Here is a 22,565-nt window from a genome sequence, read left to right on the forward strand (position 1 = left end):
CCGCATTTCTGCTTCTTCTCACTTTTGGAAGTTCATTGATGGCTGATTTATGAAAGATATTTTTTCCCCCTGGTACTTCTGGCCACATATCTCTATTCTTGTCTCCCTAACTTCCTCTCAGCCCGACTTCTTTTAAGGATGGCTGGTCAACTAACCCAAAGAGGAGCTCTATCTATCCTGCTCTTCTTCATTCCAGCAGTGACAGCACCATGGTATGCAGGTAAGTTTTAGGATCTGTTGCCCATTATTTCCATGGAAGGCAAGACCTAGACTAAATATTAGAGAAGGGAGAGTTAGACTGAAATAAGAGACAAATAAAGAAAAACTATTTGCACCAACAAAGATGGTTAAACATTCCAACAGGCTACCAAGGGAGGCTTTTGAGGCAAATAAGAGATATTTGAAAACAGGCTGCATCAGCACAAAAATGAGAGGGTTGGACAACATGACTTTTGAGGCCATTGTCTCACCTGCTCAGCACTCAGCTTCATCTCTCCCTCCCTTTCTCTCTCTCTTTCTGTTTCTCTCTCTCATCTGGTGTGTGTGTGTGTGTGTGTGTGTGTGTGTGTATGTGTGGTGTGGTGTGTGTGTGTTTGTGTGTGTGTGTGTGTCTCAGTCTCTCCCTCCCTCTCTCTCCCCTAGACCTTACTTATAGGATGAGATTTTTGTAGCCCCTTTCTGCCAAAGATGTTAATGACAATACAGATCACAATCTCTTAAACAGGAATTCCCCAGTCTCTTCTGGCTTGTTTTTTACTTCAGAAGAGATGGAGATTTCTGGATTCCTAAATGTTTCATCCTTTACCTATGGAGACATAGGGAGCTGAAGAGAACAGACTCAGTGAGGAGAAGGAAAGAGGGAGGGAGAGAAATGAAGGAAGGATAATGAGGTGGCAGAAAGAGGTTTTTGATGGGGCCCATCTGGCATTCCAAGTGCTAAGAATAATCTGCGGCCTGCAGTATCTACCATCATGGGGGCTGGGAGGAGTAGAAGAAAGAGTTAGACCCAACCAATAGAGTTAGGAAAATATACAGAGATGAGTAAATAACTGCTTCCATCACAGCCACAGACATTGCAGCTAAAATTTTCCACATGCCCTTAGCTCCTGGTGGAGGCCTTTGGCAGTAGCTCTGTTTGTCTGGAACAGCTGCATCAAGCTTTTAAACAAATATGCAAACTTCTTCTCCTCTTTGGCTTAACCTGGCTTTGTAGGGGGTGAAGCACAAGGGCTGACATTGAGAAGAAGAAATTCAAGTCAAGCCCTTGGCAGAGTACACACTGTTTGGGGTTAAAGGAACCCCAAGTCTCCAGAAGATAATATATGCAGCTGTCATTCCCAACCTCCCCCTAGCCAATTCAAGTATATAACACCAAAATCCATCCAAAGACCAGAGGACTAAGGAGTGGAAATTAGATGGCTCAAAGCCTAGTTTCGAACCCCTGTAAGAAACCTAATGGAGGGGATACCTCTGTGGCTCAGTCGGTTAAGCATCTGACTTCGGCTCAGGTCATGATCCATGGTTTGTGGGTTCGAGCCCCATATCAGGCTCTGGTGCAGAGCCTTCTTCAGATTCTCTCTCCTTCTCTCTCTCTGCCCCTCGCACTACTGCTCTCTCTCTCTCTCAAAAATAAATAAATAAACTTAAAAAAAAAAAAAAAGAAACCTCATGGAGTACAAGGGCCTTTACCTTTTCTAGAGTGGAAGCCCAAACTATTGGAGTCTTGAGGAGAGACCAGTTTTTTTTTTTAAACAAAAAACTTAGACTCATTTGAAGCTTTCAAAGGGCCATTTTCAAGGGTGCCACTGTTCACTTCCACAAGAATCACCAGGCTCCTTCTGGGGATCCCAGGTTGGTGAGGTCTCTGACAGCCTTCATTCTGCCTTCTGTTCTTGGAAGGCTACATGCTGAGAGAAATTCAGAAATTTTTTAATAATCCTACCCTACATCACTAGCTCAGCTGTCTGAGCTTGCTCTATTCATATGTTCATTCATTCATTCAACAAATATTTGTTGACCATTCCTCGTGCATCCAACATTGTTTATTCATGGCTATAGCTTTGTCCTCAAATGGGAATGGCATAAGGAAAGCAACCAAGTGTGGATTGAGGGCTAATCAGGAAAAGGATCCAGGAATAATCAGCAGGTGTTGGGAAGGGCTAAGAATATTAATAAAGTGAACAGTGGGTTAAAAAGTGTGGATTGACACATCTGTGCAGTTCAGGAAGTCAGACCATATTTGTTACCATAAGCCACGCATTAGTGTATATCTTAAAATAGTTCTCAACTATCAGTTACATTTCCAACCATACCTTTGTGAAGGACAGTGCTTTGAGGGTCTGACTGTACTATGGAATTTGGAGGGACCCAGTAACAGACCACTGATTGATGTAAAAGAACCAAGGAATGTGGCACAAACCTCCCATCCTCCGTGCTGAGAAGGGGCAAGCAGATAGAAAAATGTGGGGAGGGTGTCCCTCTATTTTCTTATATCTCATCTCAGTATCATAATATTTGCAAAATAAAATACCCGAACCCAGGCAAAGAGAGGGACATGGAAAGGTTTAAAGTGGTAAGGTGGCCTAAACCCATTCCCATCACAATGCAAACTTGGCACCAGTCCAGCTATCTCTGCACCCTGCTGGAGACTGTAATTATCTGACTGAGTCTTCCCTTCGGCTTTCCCACATCCCCTGTAATTCTAGAATGATAGAAATTGCATTGTGGCCTTTTATCCCACACACAGAGTTAAAAAGATGGATGGCAAGAAACATTTTGGATTTTTATCTCTGTTGGATATCGTCCAAAGCTTTCTCCTACTACCATCTTTAGTGGTGTATCTGAGTTTGGTATCAAGGGGTCAAAGCACCCTGGGCTGGAATACCTATTCTGCTCCTTCCAAGGTGGGAGAAATTGGGCTACTCCCTTAACTCCTTTGAGCCTGTTTCTTCATTTGTATATCAGAGAACAATAAGAGTGTCTACCTCACTGAGATGTTAGGGTGACTTAAGAAGATAACATATGTAATGGGCTGAACAGAGGACAAATATGTGCTCAGTGATGTTAGTCATGCTGCTGCTACCGCCACTGTTGTTGTTATTGCTCTCCAGCCATAGGCTTCTGACACTCCTGCTTGCTCTTCTGGTAAACAGGGGCTTTCAACCTGCTGGGCATTTCTTCACAAGCAAGCTCTGGAACAAGCATGCTGGGACTAATCCTTTAGGGAATCACACACATCTGGCCTCCTGTTTACAGAAGCTATAAGGCTCTGAGGCTAATACTAAACTGAAACAGCTGACAAGAATTCCGTGCCCCACAAAGAACCCTCCCATGTGGGAAGAGAGAAAACAAGGGAGAGGAGGCCTAAGGAGAACTAAAGGAAAGCCAAGAAAATAACTGAATTGGGAAAACAGAAAAAAGTAAAGGGAAAGGAAAAAATGAACTCTTTCCTCTGGAATGAGGGCAAACCAATGAAGACATGATTTCATAAGGCAAACTTTCAATTTGATTCATTCCCTTGTTCATTAAGATGGAATGGTTTCCCAACACTCCCCCAACCCCCAGTCTGGGCTTGTGGGTAATGGAAGAGCTCCATCATCTAGCCCTTTGCTCCACCCTTTAGTGCTGGGGTTGTGGGGGGGGGGGGGCCTGTGCCTCTTCCCAGAGAGGAGGCAGATGAGCTTGTGGTCTGAGTGTTTACACAGGCCAAAGGCCTCCAGCACTAAACCCCAGCCCTGTCCTGAAAGCACACCGTCTCCTGGAAATGAGGAATTGTTTTCTGACTCCAGCATGGCTGGCTGTTCTATTCCTGTGCATACATTAGGGCTCAGAGAGGCTGGAAAGAGAGCTTCCAGAAACTTCACGCCAGAAAGGACTAAGTTATATTCCAATTAGTTTGTATTCATGATTGATTTCCCGCAGTCTGGTGGAATACACTGTTTAGTCTCACAGACAGCCACAGATTTGCCTCCACTAGGAACTGGGCCACTTAACCGAATGGGGATGGATTGGGAATGTTCTCCTAGCTCAGCAGCTCCCTGCTAAAGCTCCTGATGATTAGAGGAACAGGAAATTTCCCCAAAGGACTCTGCCTTCCTTTTCCTGCAAACCAGGACAAACTGCTCAGGACATGAAACTACACTCATTTCTTCTTCCTTTTGAACCCTCCCTCTGCCTTGGCATGCCACCCCTAGCAATGGCAACCAAGTGGCAAAAGGGTGGTGCCCTGTGGGTTAGTGGGGGCCTGAGGAATTTTTTCTCTCTGAGGACCATGAGCAGTCCTGTCACTAGTGGCAAAGCCATTACTCAGACTCTATTTTTAACTCCTACCTGAGACAACAGTCCATCCTCAGAGCTTAGTCATTATCCATATCTCACCAAAACCTTGCACATTGCATCAAGGAAATGGGTCAGTTATAGTCTAGATTGGTGGGATTGATGGATAGTCAAAAAGTTCATTTTTTTCTTTTGAATGGAAGCTTCTTGTGCTACCAGTAAGTCACCCCCACCTCCACCCATGATCATGAGCTCACCTTCTATCACCTGAGATGTTGAGATTTATGTATAATAGTTCTGCTGCTTTACAAGGTAGAACTTTCCACACTAAATATCCACCTGGCTCCCTAGCCATGGAATGCCATGTCCTCAAGAAGGGACCAGGTTGGATAGGAGGAAAGGTTGGGAAGCACTTAAGAAATTAATATATCATCTTGGTATTATCTTCCTCATTGCAGGTTCAGGCTACTACCCAGATGAAAGCTACAATGAAGTATATGCTGAAGAGGTCCCACAGGCCCCAGCCCTAGACTACCGAGGTAAGCCTCCCTGCTTCTCAGGCCCAGAAAGGGTCTTTTCTGGCCTAAGGCCTAGATCTTCCCTGAAGCATCCTCCTCCAGCTTGGCTCATATGTGCCAAAACTGCAGCTCAGGGAATCAGGGGCTGTGATTTCCAATCATGAACTTGGTCACAACTTGCTGTATGAGACCTTTTCTGTCTAGTACTAAGGTTACCCATCTATTATTAATCATTAAGTATTGACTGAATACCTGCTGTACACCTAATCCCATGCAGGGTAGGCCTGTGGATGATACAAAATCTAAGATAGGGTTTTGTCCCCCTCAAAGAGCTTACAGTCTGCTGGGGGTGGGAATGGGTGAGAGGGCAATAAAATTAACACATGCAGAGCAAGTTAGTGTGTATCTGTGGGGTAGCAGTAAATGCAATAGGAGTTAAATAAAAAGAAGTCAGGGCAGGGATCATGAAAGATGACATATATTAGGCCTTGAGTGATGGGTGGATTTTGAGAACTGGAGAAGGGAGGCGAGGGTGTTTAGCAAAGCATTTGGCCACAGATATAGAGACAAGAACAAAGCTGTTAGAGGAAGGATGTAAGAAGAAACCAGCCTGATTGGAGGAGATGGGATGTGGAGGGAGTAGGAGAAAAATAAAGTTGAATATAAAGAGTAAGACAAAATTAGGAAAGGCTCCATAATCTAGGGACCATTCTTAGGAAAGGCAGGAGGACTCTCTGTGAAGAATGTCGAATAGGGACTCCTGCATTAGAAAGGAAGTTAGAGAGGCACCTGGGTAGCTCAGTCATTTGGGCAGGTCTGCTCTGACTTTGGCTCAGGTCATGATCTCACAGTTCATGAGTTCGAGCCCTGTGTCAACCTCTGTGCTGACAGCTCAGAGCCTGGAGCCTGCTTTGGATTCTGTGTCCTCGTCTCTCTCTCTCTCTCTCTCTCTCTCTCTCTCTCTCTCTCAGTCTCTCTCTCTCAAAATTAAGTAAACATTTTTAAAAATACAGAAAGGAAGTTAGACCAGGCAATATCTAGTATCTCTTCCATTTCTAAGATTCTTTGTTTCTATGCTTTACAAGGCATGTAGAGGAGTTTAGCTGTTGTGCTAGGAGTTATAAGGAGCCATCATATGTCTTCCCACAAGGGATGGCATGGTAATGATAATTTCACCATATCACTCTTGTTATTGTCTACAGAAGTAGGGGGTCAGGAAAGGTAGAGCCTGGGTCAGGGAGACGCTCCACTAATCAGCTACAGTAATGTTGATTAAAGATGATTGAGGGTATGGCAAAGAAATAGAGAGCAAGGACCAACCCCATGGGGAGCCTGGGTGGCTCAGTCGGTTAAGCATCTGACTCACATTTAGTGAGTTCAAGCCCTGCATCGGGATCTGTGCTGACAGCTCAGAGCCTGGAGCCTGCTTCAGATTCTGTGTCTTCCTCTCTTGCTACCCCTCTCCTGCTCATGTTCTGTCTCTCTCTCAAAAATAAAAATAAATGTTAAAAAATTTTTAGTAAAAATAAATTTTTAAAAAATAAAAAAAAGAAACCATATACAGATGTGAGTAGAAGAAGAGAATCCAACAAGGGAAAAAGGGACAGAAATAAGCCATGTAGAAGGAGATCAAGGTACTATATATCATGTCACAGAAGCCACATGAGAAGAGAGTTTTGGGAAGGAGGAAGAATGAGAAATCTACTGTGTCAAATATTGCAGAGAAAAATTGAGGGTATTGCAAACATTATATTTGGCAAGAAGAAGGTAAATGGTGACTTTTGAAAGAATAATTTCAATAGAGAAATGATCAGATTTAGTGTTTCTCTATGCTTCTTTCTACCTACCTTCTACCTATCTTGTTGCTGCCAAAGAGTCCACACCCACTGCCTCTCTGCCTAAGCACCCACTAACTCCTAAACTCCCTACAGTCTGTTTCCCATTCACCCAAAAATCTACATGCTGAAACAACATTCCCTGAAGATCACAATTCTCTCCCAATGCATCAATCATATGGCCCTTTCTTGAACTTCAATCTCTCTAGTCTCTCAGCAGCAATGTGAAAGCCCCTCTCTTCTTACCACCATTTGGGCTCCATGGCATTTAAGTATGTTTATAGCAGCATTATCAACAATAGCCAAATCATGGAAAGAGCCCAAATGTCCATCAACTGATGAATGGATAAATAAGATGTGGTGTATATATATACACAATGGGATGTTAGCCATAAGAAAGAATGAAATCTTGCCATTTGGAATGACATGGATGGAGCTAGAGTATACTATGCTAAGTGAGATAAGTCAGTCAGAGAAAGACTGTGTATCTTCAAATCAGTGTTTAATATGTGTATCTTCATATCAGTATTTTTGTATACTTTGGGTAAATACTTAGTAGTGCAATTGCTGGATTACAAGGTAGTTCTATTTTGGACTTTTGAGGAACCTTCATACTGTTTTCCAGAGTGGCTACACCAGTTTGCATTCACACTGACAGTGCAAGAGTGCTCCTCTTTCTCCATCAATGGCATTTTTAATAGCCTCTTTTCTTCATCACCTCTCACCAGCCATTCACCGAGAACTGTCATTTCTTTATTACTCCATGGGATCAAAACTTTTATTACCTCACACATGGATAATGACAGTTGCCCCCTAACTGGATTCTTTGATTCATGCTTCTCCTTTCCCCACACCTAGTAGCCCAATGTGACCATTTCGAACAGAATTTGGCCTCAGTTCAGCTGCCCAGGCTAACAACTCATTACCCCTTATCCCCACATGAAATCTATGCTTCAGCCAGATTAGTAGAATTCTACTCTGTTCCCTGACTGCTTTAGTGCACACTGAGCTTTTCCTCATTCATTCCCTCATTCCCTTCCATTTATTCAATAAATATTTATTGAGTATCTACTATGTCCCTCTTCTGAAATAAACTTTTATTATGTGGACTGCTCATTTGGCATTCATTAGGTATTGCCCCTTTGGTTTACTTCTTATTGCCCTCAACAAAATAGTCACCTGTTTAACAGAAGGAGCCATGTGTGATACCCCCCCAGAACTATGTCAAAAGTAGTGCTCAAGAAACGTTTACTGGGTCATTGACATCCTGGGAGCAGAACTCAGATTGCAGAAAACTGTAAATGGAAGAAGTGGATAGGAAAAAGTAACAGATGCAGAAAAGTGGTTTCAGGGGGGTCCAGTAGCCCTATGATTAATATTAACCTGACTCATTGGTTATTTTTAAATGTCATAAAGCCCCTTAGAAAAATGTCAGCCACATGGTGGCCTTTGGCCTTGGGGTCATGTGTCATGGCTCTGTTTAGGAATTTGGTCTCCGGACACAAAACTAATTGAGTGGGGTTATCAGTGTTGAGTGGGGAGTGGGTGACTGGGAAAGTACAACCTGAGATCCGAGCCTCTCCTGTAAGGTCTTTTTGTGTTTTCACAACAGCTCTCCAATTGTAGTGCTTGAGACTTTCTGTAATTTGGGGATGGTGTCTCCAGATGGCAGCAGCGTGTTGTTTCTTGACACCAAATGAGCTGGTGGCTCAAACCCAGACACTGATTTAGGGAATATCATTCCCAGGGATAGATATATTTTACACATGCAATTTCAGATGATTCTCAGAACATCCCCATGAAATTGGTCTATTATCCCCATTTTACAGATGAGGAAACTTAGCTCAGAGAAGGTAAATTTAGAGAGTTGCAGAACTCAGAGGTGGCAGAACAGGAATTTAAAACCAGGTCCCTCTGTCTGACTCCAAAGCCATGGTCATTCCATCTCTTTCATCAAAAATGTAACCTTTCGTGGGGTGTCTGGGTGGTTCAGTGGGTTAAGCGTCTGACTTTGGCTTAGGTCATGATCTCACAGTTGGTGGGTTTGAGCCCCATATTGGGCTCTTGGGCTCTCTGCTGTCAGCATAGAGCCCACTTTGGATCCTCTTTCCCCCTCTCTCTCTGTGCTTCCCCTGCTCATGCTCTCTCTCCCTCTTTCATAAATAAACATCAAAAATTTTTAAGAAATGTAATCTGTCATTAAAAGAAAAAAGATTAAAAGAGATAACTGGTAAAAACCAGATCATTATTTTAGAGCAACCTGACCATGTAGTTTGGTACCATTTTCACTAATCTTGAACGTTATTTCATTCCCTTAACCTGACTCCTGGCTTGGAGTCAGAAGCCCTTCTCTGAGGTATGCCTTAAATCCTCTGGGGGCACTGCTTTCCCAGCATATTGCTTCAGCCCTGAGATAACTGGTAACTCTGCCTGGGTTATCCGAAAATAATCACAGACAAGGCCATTTCAACTCTGTTGCCAGCACTTTGTTTTCTTATAATCCCCAAAAGAGATAGGTGGATAGCTGCACAGAGAAGAGGTCACGGGTCTGAGTTACAAGTCCCAGCCCCTCTACCTTCCAGCAATTTCACCCTGGACAAACACATACTATGTGCCAATCATTGTGCTATGCATTTTATAAATGTTATTTCATTTAAATAAATTGCATGCTTGCTATGTAGTAATATGGAAAGATCTCTAAAACACATGGTGTTTATTTTTTAAAGCATTGGTGAGAACAACGGGCATAATATATTACTCTATGTGTTAAAAGAAGAAGGTAAAAATAATCTATAGCAAGATTTGCTTTATATGCTTAAAAAACAGTTAACAGTGGTTCTTTATGGGGGTACTAAATGGGGGTAGATAAGGGAGCAGGGGTGGGAGGGAGACTTTTTCCTGTGTAACTTTTTATACTTTTTGTGTCTTGAATCGTGTGGTTATATTACCTATTTAAGAATGTAAATTTATGCTTCAAAATGGCAGCCTAACATACTGCAGTGGAAGATATTGTGATCAGAAAAAATATGGGCTTTAGGGGCAACTGGGCGGCTCAGTCAGTTGAGTGTCCAACTCTTGATTTTGGTTCACTTCATGATCGCAGGGTTGTGGGATCGAGCCCCGAATCAGGCTCCATGCTGAACATAGAGACTGCTTAAGATTCTCTCTCTCTCTCTCTCTCTCTCTCTCTCTGCCCTCTCCCCTTCTCATGCTCTCTCTATCTCAAATTTAAAAAAGAAAAGAAAAGAAAGAAAAGAAAAGAAAAGAAAAGAAAAGAAAAGAAAAGAAAAGAAAATGACTAACACATTTCCTACTAGACATTTTTGCCAAGCAATATTTTGCCACATTCTTAGTTTCAGTTTCCCATCAGCATTCTTTAGGTACAGTTGTTCAACCAGTTCTAAATCTCCACAACTGTACTGTCACCTCTCCTGTATGTCTTCACCTAATCCACATCAATGGCCTGAAAGGTATTGTCACATGCCTCACTTCCATATAGTGTACCCACCATTTACCTTGCTCTACCAGTCTGGTGACCATAAAGGACCAGTCTGGTGACCAAAAAGGAAATGAGGTCATTCTGGAATTGTTCTTGAGGGCACCGGAGATAACCGCTTCTCTTTCTAACTGCTCATTAGCCTATGTTTAAATATTCTAGAACCCTTTGCTATCAGTGCTGTCAGCCTCATCAGGCTGTAGTTCCCAGAGGCTGCTTTCTTCCTTCTGGGGATCTAATATAAAACATAGTGACCGTAGTTGATAATACTGTGTTACATACTTGAAATTTGCTAGGAGACTACATCGTAAGTGTGGTTACTACAAAAAAAAATGGTAACTATGTGAAATTATGGTTGTATGAATTAACTTGATTTCAGTAATCATTTCACAATGTATATGTATATTAAAACATCACGTTGTACACCTTAAATATATACAGTTTTATTTATCGATTGTACCTTAATAAAGCTGGGGAAAAAAGAAAATCAGAATAGTGTTTTTGCTTTTTACCAGCCTTCCAATGTGTTTGCTTTGTGCCACGATTCCTCGGGGCCAGCAAATTTGACCTTATTTGCAATAACTAGGCCCTCTCCTACTGCCTGAGCTTTATATTTCCCTGTGCTATCCTTGTTTGTTCCATTCATTCCAATCTGATGTGTATTTTTCTTGACAGAATATGGGTGAGCAATAGAATGGGAGTGCTTGTTGGGGTCCCAGCCTCCCATGTAAAGTCATTGTGTTGTGACATATAATCAACAGCTCTGCAACTATAGTGCTTCAGAGACTTTCTGTAATTTGGAGCTGTTGTCCCCAGATGGCAGTCGTGTATCACAGATGCAGGCTCAAAACTAACAAGGGAAGCCACAAGCATATTGTTGCTTAAAGGATAGTTTTCCCACTATCATCTGTCTTCATTCTCCAGCTGCCCTCAGGCAGAGGTTCCTAGCCTTTCTTTGTTCCTTTAGCTCCTGATGTGTTTTTTTTTTAAAGCCCTCCCTTTTTTGTCTTTTAGGATTTGGGAGCTGAATGAGCTTTTATGGGGCTTTAGCCTTTCCAGCCCCAGGCTAACAGTTCTGGGTCATCCTATGTATGCATCCTTGGGCATGTGGACCTTTGCCTGTTTATATGTGCTCCTTTAAAATCTGAAGCCACTGAAGAGTCATTTGTTTTGTGTAGCCAATGAGGCATCTTTCTAATGTCTTTATAATTTAATGGCTCTATTACCTTTTGTGCTCAGTACTGAACTGGGATCTGACTTTTATTCCTAAGCAGCCTTCTTTGGTTATCGCAATCCCTTCCCCTCTCTAGCTTATATCTTTGTGTTAATTTTTTTTAAGTCATTTTAAATTTGCATACTGTAGGGGCACCTGGGTGGCTCAGTCAGTTAAGCATCTGACTTCGACTCACGTCATGATCTCACGGTTGGTGAGTTCAAGCCCTGCATCGGGTTCTGCACTGACAGTGCCGGGCTTGCTTGGGATTCTCTGTCTCTCCCTTTCTTTCTGCCCCTCCCCCACCTATTCTCTCTCTCTCTCTCTCTTTCTCTCTCTTTCTCTCTCTCTTTCAAAAAATAAAATAAAATAAACTTAAAAAATAAATTTGCGGGGCTCCTGGGTGGCTTTGTAGGTTAAGCGTCTGACTTCAGCTCAGGTCATGATCTGGTGGTTCTTGAGGTCGAGCCCTGCATGGGGCTCTGTGCTGACAGCTCGGAGCCTGGAGCCTGCTTAGGATTCTGTGTCTCCCTCTCTCTGCCCCTCCCCCACTCACACTCTGTCTCTCACTCTCTCTCAAAAATAAACAAACATTGCAAAATTTAAAAAATAAATTCACATACTATAAAATTCACTCTTTTGGTGTACAGTTCTATGAGTTTTGACAAATGCATATAGTCAGGTAACCACCACCACAGTTCCATCACCTCAAAAATTTGCCTAGAGCTGCCCCTTTAAAATTATCCCCAACCTTTACTCCTGATCTCTGGCAACCATTCATCTGTCCCTGTATTTTTGCCTAATTCAGAATGTCATATAAATGGACTCCTACAGTATGCAGACTTGTGAGTCTGCCTTCTTCCAGGTCACAAACTGCATCGGAAATCCATCCATGTTGTTGCATGTTGTCGGTGCTTCTTTCTTCTGTATGGATAAACCACAGTAAGTTTAACCATTCACCCACAGGACGTTTGAGCTGTTTCCACATTTTGGTAATTGTGAATTGAGATACTTTAAACATTTGCGTACAGCGTTTTGTATGAACACAGGTTTTCTGTTCACTTGGGTAAATACGTAAAGTGGAACTGCAGAGTTGCACAGCAAGTGTGTGTTTACCTTTATAAGAAACTACCAAAATATTTTCCAAAGTGGCAGTATCATTTTGTATTTCACCCTGCAATGTGTGAGAGTCCCAATTTCTCTCCATCCTCACCAACACTTGATATTACCAGGTTTTTGTTTTTTTTTTAAGTTTAGACACCCTAATGGGTGTATAATGGTATCTCGCTGTGGTTTTAATTTGCATTTCTTTAATGACTAATGATTTCTAATGATACTGAACATCTTTTCATGTACTTAATTTGCTATCCGTATATCCTTTTCAGTGACATGTTTGTTCGTGTCTTTTGCCCATGTTCTAACAGGATTCTTTCCTTTTCTACTGTTGAGTTTTGAGAGTTCTTTATATATTCTAAATACTACTCCTTTGTCAGATGTGTGGTTTGCAAATATTTTCTCCCAGTTTGTGATTTGTCTTGTCTATTACAGTGTTTTTCACGGAACAAACTTTTTAAATTTTGACAAGGTTAAATTTTGTGATTTTTTTTTCTTTTATGAATTGAGCTTTTGGTCATGTCTAAGACCTCTTTGCCTAGTTCTAGATCCCAGAGATTTTCTCCTGTTTTTTTTTTTCTAAAAGTATTATAATTTTATTTCATTTTTTAAAGTTTAGTGATTTTTGACAGAGAGAGAGAGAGAATGAACTGGGGAAGGGCAGAGAGAGGGGGTGACACAGAATCCAAGGCAGGCTCCAGGCTCTGAGCTGTCAGCACAGAGCCCGACATGGGGCTTGAACTCATGAACTGTGAGATCATGACCTGAGTCAAAGACAGATGATTGACTGAGCCACCCAGGCACCCCTATAATTTAATTTTTTACATTTAAGTCCATGATCCATTTTAAGTTAATTTTTGTATAAGTTATGACACTTAGGCAGAAGTTTTGTTTTGTGTTGTTTCATTTGCCTATGGAAGTTTGATTACTCCAGCACCATTTGTTCAAAAGTTTTGAACTTTTTAGTTCAAAAGCTTTCTTCCATTGAATTGCCTTGGTGCCCTTGTCAAAAATCATTTTGACAGACTTACTTGTATGGGTCGATTTATGGGCTCTCTATTCTGATCCACTGATCTATGTGCTGTCCTTTCACCAATACTACACTGTCTTGATTACTGTACCTCTAGCTTACTTTTCCTCTATTGCTACAGTCCCCCGATGGTGTTATACATTAAATATCCAGGATGGAGAAGCCACATGCTACTCACCGAGGGGAGGAAATTATCACAGCACCCTGGGTACTCGTTGTGAGCTCTCCTGCGATCGGGGCTTTCGACTGATCGGACGAAGGTCGGTGCAATGTCTGCCAAACCGCCGTTGGTCTGGAACTGCCTACTGCAGGCGTAAGTGGTGTGTGTGCATATACTGACAAGTGTATGTGAGAGAGGCCAGCCAGCCAGTCAACTACTTGAGGGTATATGTCCAGAGGTGTTACTATGCCCTCTGTCAAGTTTAAATTGAGGATTTTCCACAGGTGTCCTGCAGGACCTATCCACATCCTAACATTCTAGCTCATTTTCCCTTCCTGTGGTTATTGCCCAAGCAATATGGGCATTTATGTAACAACAAGTCCTTCTGGTTCAGCAGGCCCAGGAATACATATAAAGTTTGGACGTGGGGCCTAATGCAAACCTGGGCTTTTCTCTCGAGTTCTTAAGGATGTGTGTGGTCTCATACTCTTTCCCAGTCATGGCCAACTGCTATATTTCCTGGCATAGAGGGCCTTGGCAGTGAAGGCACAAGACATCTGCTGTTCTTCGTTTTCTTCTGAAAGTCCAGAAGAATCCCTAAAACTAGAATGTGGGAATACTAATACACACATTCTAAATCATGTCCCCCGCAGCTCCCAAATCCCTGCCTCTTATTCAAGCTCTACAGCCTACTCACTTTTAGTAGCTGAGCTTTGCCTGTCCATATGTCCTTTGCTGAATGCCATTTGTAGGATACCCATGTTGGAGGGGAGGGGGCGCTGAATTGGTCTCTTCATGAGCTCACTCAATTCCTCAATTACCCCCAAGCTGCTTATAAGACTAATGGGATAGAAACACAAATGTGTGCACATGAATGCCGTGTGAGTGGACACACAGCAATGAGCATCTAAGACAGATGGGATTGGTCAGAGAAGATGCTGTGGAGGAAAGGGGAAGCTTGATAGCCACAAAGAAAGAAGCCACCACACCCCTCTAGGTGATTGTAAGTAATTTGCTTTAGGACTTAGATGCCATCATTTCCAAAATTAATTTGAATTGGGATTACAAAATTAAAATAATATGTCTAGGGGCACCTGGGTGGCTCAGTCGGTTAAGCATCCGACTTCTGCTCAGGACATGATCTCCCAGTCCATGAGTTCGAGCCCCGGGTTGGGTTCTGTGCTGACAGCTCGGAACCTGGAGCCTGCTTCGGATTCTCTCTCTCTCTCTCTCTCTCTCTCTCTCTCTCTCTCTCTCTCTCTGCACCTGCCCTGCGCATACTCTCTCTCTCTCAAAAATAAACATTTTTAAAAAATTAAACAAAAATAAAATAAAATAATATGTCTATAAATGAACATAAAATCAGTTAAAAGAATGGAGAGATACATATTTCCAGGTGCTTAAAATGGGGTAATTACAATGTTTGAATACTGAATCTGTCTTTGTCCTTCCTCATAAGACATAAAAGGGCAAACACCTTGGATCATTTTCAGTCATATAATACTAAGAAAACAAATTCATCTGAAAAGAGAACCCTTTTTTCTTGGCCCTGATTTCAAGGAAGTCATTTTTTATAGGTCTTTAAATAAAGGATATTAGAAAATATAAAAGGCACTCCTCTTCAAGTCTGGTTTAGCCAAGAAGCCAAATGAACATAGTTTATATAGAATCTTTATTCAAAGCTCCAATAATTGAACATATGCAAGGCTAGAACTTAGATAGCCAAAAGTATAACTTGCCTATTTCTCTTGAGTATCAGGCATCTCAAACCAGACTTTGACAAGCTCACAATCAGGGTCACAATCAATTCATGGAAGCAGTCTCCACTTCTAAAGCCCATGGATGCCTCTTTAATCAAATACCATCGAGTCTGGACGTCCAGGCACTGGTCTGACTTGTATTCTCACCCAGATATAAGACAAGCCTGCTTCCACATGAAAGTGAGCCTCAGCTGAGGGGTGAGGTGGTTAACACAAAAATTATACTCAAAAGGAAGCTTTGAATTTGCTAAAGGGCATGTAGGATTTTAGGAACAAGATATGAAAGGAGCTGCTGAGGCCCTAAATGAGTCCAGAGGTTTATATGCATTATGTCTTTTAATCTGCACAACAATCCTATGAAATATCCACATTTTACTGATGAAAACAGTGAGACTCAGAGAGATGAGGTAATTTGCTCAGGTCACAGAGCTAGTAAGAAGTGGAGCTGGGATCCAAACTTGAGTGTGATTCTGAAGTCCATGCACTTGCACAAGTAATTTACTTCTTTAAGACTCCCCCCACCTCCAAGGGCACTGCTGTGCTTTATAATATGAAAATTAAAAGGCAATTAGGCACAAGAATATAAGGACAGTTTGGGGTAAGGTTTTCTGTTTGTTTTTTCTGCTGTCTCTGATATGGTTCTTCCTGTGCTAGATGCTGAGGCATCACCTGCAGATAGTCCACAGGCCATTGAGCTTGCCACTTGGTTCTCTCTTAGAGGTGAGATGCCACGCACTGCCATTCATCACTAGTGGCACTTACACCTGCACAAATGGGGTGCTTCTAGACTCCCGCTGTGACTACAGCTGTTCCAGTGGCTACCACCTGGAAGGTGACCACAGCCGAATCTGCATGGAAGATGGGCGATGGAGTGGAGGCGAGCCTGTATGTGTAGGTAAATGGTGGTCACTCCCTGTTGTCCTGCTACAAAGAACCACCCCAGCATTGTATCCACAAAGGATGTGGAATTCTCACCACAGAAGACATTCCTGCTCACAATGAGGGTGGCACCCTGGTCATAAGCTTAACAAAGTCATCACTTCCCCCTGGAGCTGGGCTTCCTCCCCCAGTTTCATTGAGCATCTTGAACTGAGTGTGCATCTTTTATCTACCCAGTAGTGTAGTGCTGCTTCTATGGGTTACTTCAAGGGAAGGTACGGGGCCCATGAGTCAGCACTTGATTTCTGACCTTGACAGACATAGATCCCCCCAAGATCCGTTGTCCCCACTCACGTGAGAAGATGGCAGAGCCAGAGAAACTGACTGCCCGAGTATATTGGGACCCACCGTTGGTGAAGGATTCTGCTGATGGTACTATCACCAGGTGAGTATTGGATTCCCCTTATGCCTCCCAGCAGTTTCTCAGGCTCTGCCCACACTGAACTGCCCGGGCCGATGCCACAGTGATGATGTGTCTCAAACCCCAATTCTAAGAGTCTCGTTCTTCATTGGCTCTCTTACTCTGTACCATGCAGGGTGATAGTTCGGGGCCCTGAGCCTGGCTCTCACTTTCCCGAAGGAGAGCATGTGATTCGTTACACTGCCTACGATCGAGCCTATAATCGGGCCAGCTGCAAGTTCATTGTGAAAGTACAAGGTCAGAAAGAAGTCTTCCATTTCTACATTGCTCATTATTCCTGCTCTATCCTGACCCTTTACATGCCCACCAGAACCCTCTCCTCTGTAGGCCTGAAGCAGATGCCTCTTTTATATTGGAAGAGGGAAAAAAACAAGTTCACTTAAACAGGGTCATTCAAGAAGCTGCATTACAGGTGTATACATATTTCAGAAACCCTGACTCCCCAACAAGACTTTCTCACTCTCCTAAATCTAGATAAAATTCATGAAGATACTCTGTATAAAATTTGTTTCTTTTCTTAGTCTTATAATTATCAAATCTAATCAACTTTCATTCTCAGTCTTTCACTTCTGCTGAAATAGATAGTGTTGGCTGCCTGATTCTTCCTCTTTGTTTTGTGTTGTATTGTGTTGATTTGGTTTTTCCATTATAAAGATAATTCATGCTCATTGTTGAACATTTTGGAAATAAAGAAATGTACAAAGGGAAAAAAATCCATTTCCCAGTCATCCAGAGGCAATCATTGTTAATCTTTTGCTATCTTCCTTCAAGTCTTTTATCTACATATACTTTGAAAAAAATATATAGTTGACATCATACTTATATCCAATCTTAGATCACTCTTTTTCATTTTTATTACAACATAAGTAATTTTCTCATACTCTTTAAAAATTCTTCAGAAATATTTTGAAAGACAACATAATAATCTACTTCTAAGAATGTATTTTGATTTGCTTAACATTCTACCACTAATGGATATTTAAGTCTTCTCCAATTTATTTTTGATATTAAAATTAATTTTGTAAGGTAGTCATCTTTGCACAGGGTATCCACAACATCTGAAAACAAACATATTTTTTTACAGATTGATAGCTTTTTTATGACAATATGTATACTCCCTGCACTTCTAGATTTTATGAACACTTTTGTCTGCATTTCAGATTGAATTCCTTAAGAGGAAAAATCTGGCTCCACTCTTGGCCACTGCAAACACAGAGAAAGCATTCATTCTGATCATCCTAGGTCTCTTGGTCTAGAAAACACAGCATGGGCACCCTCTTAACACGTTTTCCTTAAAAGAGATACCATAGCCCCTAATTTGAAATTCTCCCTGACAGTGAGACGCTGCCCAACTCTCAAACCACCACAGCATGGCTACCTCACCTGCACCTCAGCAGGGGACAACTATGGTGCCACCTGTGAATACCACTGTGATGGAGGTTATGAACGCCAAGGAACCCCCTCCCGGGTCTGCCAGTCTAGCCGCCAGTGGTCAGGATCACCACCCATCTGTGCTCGTGAGTGAAACAAGGGGATGGGGAAAGTGGACATATTGATCAGGGCTTCTTTTCAGTATCTTTCCTTATTGTATGCCACAATGGTCCAATTGCAAGATGTATGATGTGGGAATGGGGGTTTCTGACCTGTGTTTATTTTAAGGGCTAATGTTCCCCCATACAATACTCTTACCCAAGAAGGATTCAAACTGTCCAAATGTTCTTCCAGGATTTCCCCCAAGGAAAGGCAGAAACACCCAAAAAGGGTTAACTTGAAAGACTGAAACTCACAGTGTTGTTATCTGCATTACAAGTAACAAAAAAGCCATACTCCGACTAACCATCTGCTTTTGCCCTAGCTATGAAAATTAATGTCAATGTCAACTCAGCTGCTGGCCTTCTGGATCAGTTCTTTGAGAAACAGCGGCTCCTTATCATCTCAGCTCCTGACCCCTCCAACAGATATTATAAAATGCAGATCTCTATGCTGCAGGTGAGACCCACCCCCTAATGAGTGCTTAGCTCCTTTACATACCCCCTAACCCCACCCCATTACTGCCTTACCTCTTTCAAATCAAAAAGTTGCTTTTTCTGCAGCACAAACCCCACTTCCTCAAACTTTTTGTGGGGAACATTTGATCAGTTTTACTGTAGACAAATTTAGCACATTTTAAAAAGTGCTATGTTTTTACTGAAAAGGCAGTGAGGGCACAGGAATGGTGGGTGTGACTTGCAGGGGGCATGGTGAAAGATGGCAAGGGAGCATGGCAAAGCACTCTGGAGAGACTGGTAAGACAGGTGTGAGCAAATGTAAATGTTGAGAATTAATTGTGTTTATGTTTTCAAGGAGTAATAGCACTAACACTTAGATAATAAGTGCTATTAAATACTAGGTATATAAGCGCATGCTTTACACCTATTCATTTAATTCTCACAACAACCTTTATAAGGTAAGTACGATTACTATCCCCATTCCATAGGTGAGGAAACTGAGGCATAGAGAGGTTAAGGGATTTGCCCACGATTAGTCATGCTGGGATTGAACCCAGGCAGTCTAACTCCAGGATCTGTGCTCTTCACCACTATAGTAGCAAAAGAGAAGGAAAAGTGTTGTGATATTACAAAATAAAATGAGATAGTTGCATGACAATTTTTAACATACTAAGAGTTATCTGGCTGAATCCACTTGTGGAAGAGGGGGGAGTTGATAAGACACAACACATATACCCACTGGGTCTTATAAAAAGGTTCTTGAAGAGAATGCAGGGTGCACTGACAGGACTAAGAGAAATGGCTCTGAGATACTGCAAGAGACTGGATAGCCAGGTAAGGGAAAATGCTATTTAGGAAGATTTCTAAAGGTTAAATCGGGGGATTTCTAAAGGTTAAATCTTAGAAGTTGCTAAGTCAATATTCAGAGGCCCATGATGGCAGCAGCTCTATCAAAAGGATGACCCTAAGTGTCTAGATCAAAAAGGACCTTGTTCCTCCAGCAATCCAAAGAAAATGGAGGCTAGGGGGAGGAGCAAAGGCAATACTTCGGCTTGAACAGAAAGCAAGAACAGGAACAGTCAGTAAGGACAGTGATTCTGAGGGTCAGGACTAGAGGATTAGCCCACAGATTAAATAAGGGGTCAGGCACCAGGGAGTGTTCAATGTTGTTTTAAACCTCACTCTCCATAACTGGCTAAGAGGCGATCCTGCAGGACAAAGTAGGACGAAGAGGCAGGGTAGGGTTACAAGGTGTCCTGCCCAGTGTGAGGAAGGCAACAAAGGGCAATGAAAAGAGCACTGGCACTATTTTGGAGAAATCTTGGAGACTGAGGGAAAGGCCATGGCCATGTTGCCTAGTGGTAAGGAGCATGCACGAGGGCAGGCAGCATCAGTCTTCAGTTTGGCTCAGCATCTCATTGTCGTGCAAATTTGGGCAAATTACTTTCTCCTCTACAGAATAAGAATGATACCACCTACCTTGTTAGAATGTTGTAAGGATCAGCTTATTCTTACAAAGCATTAGGTATGTGTGTTCAATAAACGATAGCCATTATAATCATATCACCATAGCCATCTGTTAAGAACCTATGTAGTTTAAAGCCAATGCAATACCAAACAAGGAGAGATTATGTTCCTGCAATTTATCAATTACATTTCACCTTTCTACTCCCCGTGGTGTGACAGGTTTGGTTCATTTCATTAGAATAAAAGAAACACTATTAGGACAAATGCTTCAGGAATGACAGATGAAAGAGGTTGTCAAATGCTATGGTATGATGGTTGGGGGAGAAGTCCTTCCTTTCCCACACTGCCTGGTCCCAGGAGGAACCAGCTAAGTAGCCTTAGGTTTGAGTCTGAGAGCCTATTCCATAAAACCTTCTCTTCCCTCCCAGCAATCCACCTGTGGACTGGACCTGCGCCACGTGACCATCATTGAACTGGTGGGGCAGACACCTCAGGAGGTGGGGCGCATCCGGGAGCAACAGCTGTCAGCCAACATAATCGAGGAGCTCAGGTCCAGGCTCGGAGGCCACAGGGAAGGGGTGGGCAGCAACCCTAGGCAGGACACTGGCAACAAGAGGGTTGGGGGGAAATCAGCAGACACTATCTTGAGGCATGCCTTATGTTTGAACACTTGGGATACATTAGGTAAAACTAGAGAGTGGTAGAACATCAAAATCAAATGGGTGGAGGGAGAGCATAAAAGACAGATCACCAGGCTCCACCCCAAACCACCTCAGGACTATGCTTTTATTAGGTACCTCAGGTGACTCTGAAGCACAGCCAGGACTGAGATACAGACTCAAATATGACTCAGAGAAGCCTCTGATTCTGTTGCCTCATGGCCTCATATGTCTTCAGTCTCCAAAGGAACAAAAGGCATCTGTAGGCACTAAAATCTGAATCATACCCCTCTGCCCCTGGACAAAGAGTGGGTGGCAGGTGGTAGAAGTTGACTTTTCTCATTATCTATCCATTACCACCCCTCCAATGCCTCCACATACACTCAGTGCCAATAAAGTCATCATTGCTCTCTGTTCATAAACAATACCTGCCTTTAGGGCTCAGTCTCAGCGAGGACAGAAAGATTCAATCCCAGGTAGGGGAGAAACTGGGAAACATGCAGAGGAAAGAGACCACAAACTTGCAGGTACAGATAGAAGAGTTGACCAGGTAATAATATTAATCAACCTCAGGGCTGCCATATATGCTTGTGCACGTTATGCCCAGCCTAACTCTAGAAAACACTAGTTACATCATAGTGCATATGACTTGTACTCCCTGGAGGTATTCTGTGCAGCCTGCATAGCTACCTGTGATAACCCTGCTTAAGGAAGGAAGCCTATGAGGGAAGCCTAGCCTGCTATCAATAAAGTTGCTCCATCTGAGGGGAAGAAGACATGGCTTAGCAGAGTTAGATGCATAGGGACAGCAAGAGTAGGGTCTGGGCAGAGAAAAACAAAGAGGCTTGAGATAGGTAGTAGAGGGGATGAGGACAAGGGAGGGAAGGAATTAGTCCATAGGCAGAGCTGTGAAAGGTCAAAGGGTAGTAGAACCTGGTGCGATGAAGCCCAGACAAGGTCTCACACCTCCTGGGCTCCTCTCTCTAGGCAATTTCAGCGCCTCACTCCCTCCTACTTCAACATGGTGTTGATTGACAAGCAGGGAATTGACCGGGAACGCTACATGGAACCTGTCACCCCCGAGGAAATCTTCACATTCATTGATGACTACCTACTGAGCAACCAGGAGCTGACCCAACGACGGGAGCAAAGGGACATATGCGAGTGAACTTCAGCCAGGGCATAATTGAGGTCAAGGGAAAAAAGCTCTCTTAGCTGAAACTTGGGGCCTAATAAAAGGAAGAAATGGTTTTCCACAGTTCTAAGGACAGGACTCTGAGGTGGGTGAGATTTACCAATCCTGGGACATTCCCAGGCCCCTTTTTAGGGCTGTGTAATAGTTTCCCCAAGCAAATTTCTGCTTTCAGTAGCACCTGAGGAGCATAAGAAGCTAGGCAGGGACTGATGACAGGCCCTGGGCAACGGGCTTGGGGTGAAAGTCTTCTTTCCCTAACCTGGGCCTCTGCACAGCGCTCCAAAGTCTTCCAGATAAGTAAATTCTCAATTCATTCACTAAACGGCTGTGTTTTAAATGGTTCCTCTACCCTGAGGTGACAGCAGAGGGCAGCACCATCACAACAACCAGGACACTTAAGCAAGTGTAGCTGGATTTTCCCTATAGGCTAACTATATCATTGGAGGTGGTGGGAGCTTCAAAACATTCTGGAACTTGTCATTTCCCCTTTTAGGAC

The 22,565-nt window shown here is 42.8% G+C and overlaps 1 protein-coding gene across 1 annotated transcript; it reads left to right on the forward strand.

Annotated features, from left to right (window-relative positions):
- SRPX2 (sushi repeat containing protein X-linked 2) lies at positions 1 to 22,276 on the forward strand. Its single transcript, XM_007092548.3, has 10 exons — positions 1 to 220; positions 4,734 to 4,814; positions 13,602 to 13,793; positions 16,119 to 16,295; positions 16,598 to 16,724; positions 16,876 to 16,997; positions 18,098 to 18,277; positions 18,616 to 18,749; positions 20,644 to 20,765; positions 21,862 to 22,276. The coding sequence occupies exons 1-10, from the start codon at positions 139 to 141 to the stop codon at positions 22,040 to 22,042; spliced, it is 1,398 nt and encodes a 465-aa protein (XP_007092610.2). The 5' UTR covers positions 1 to 138; the 3' UTR covers positions 22,043 to 22,276.
- Positions 22,277 to 22,565: the final 289 nt, after the last annotated feature.

This window comes from Panthera tigris, chromosome X (assembly GCF_018350195.1).
Source record: "Panthera tigris isolate Pti1 chromosome X, P.tigris_Pti1_mat1.1, whole genome shotgun sequence".
Taxonomy (NCBI): domain Eukaryota; kingdom Metazoa; phylum Chordata; class Mammalia; order Carnivora; family Felidae; genus Panthera; species Panthera tigris.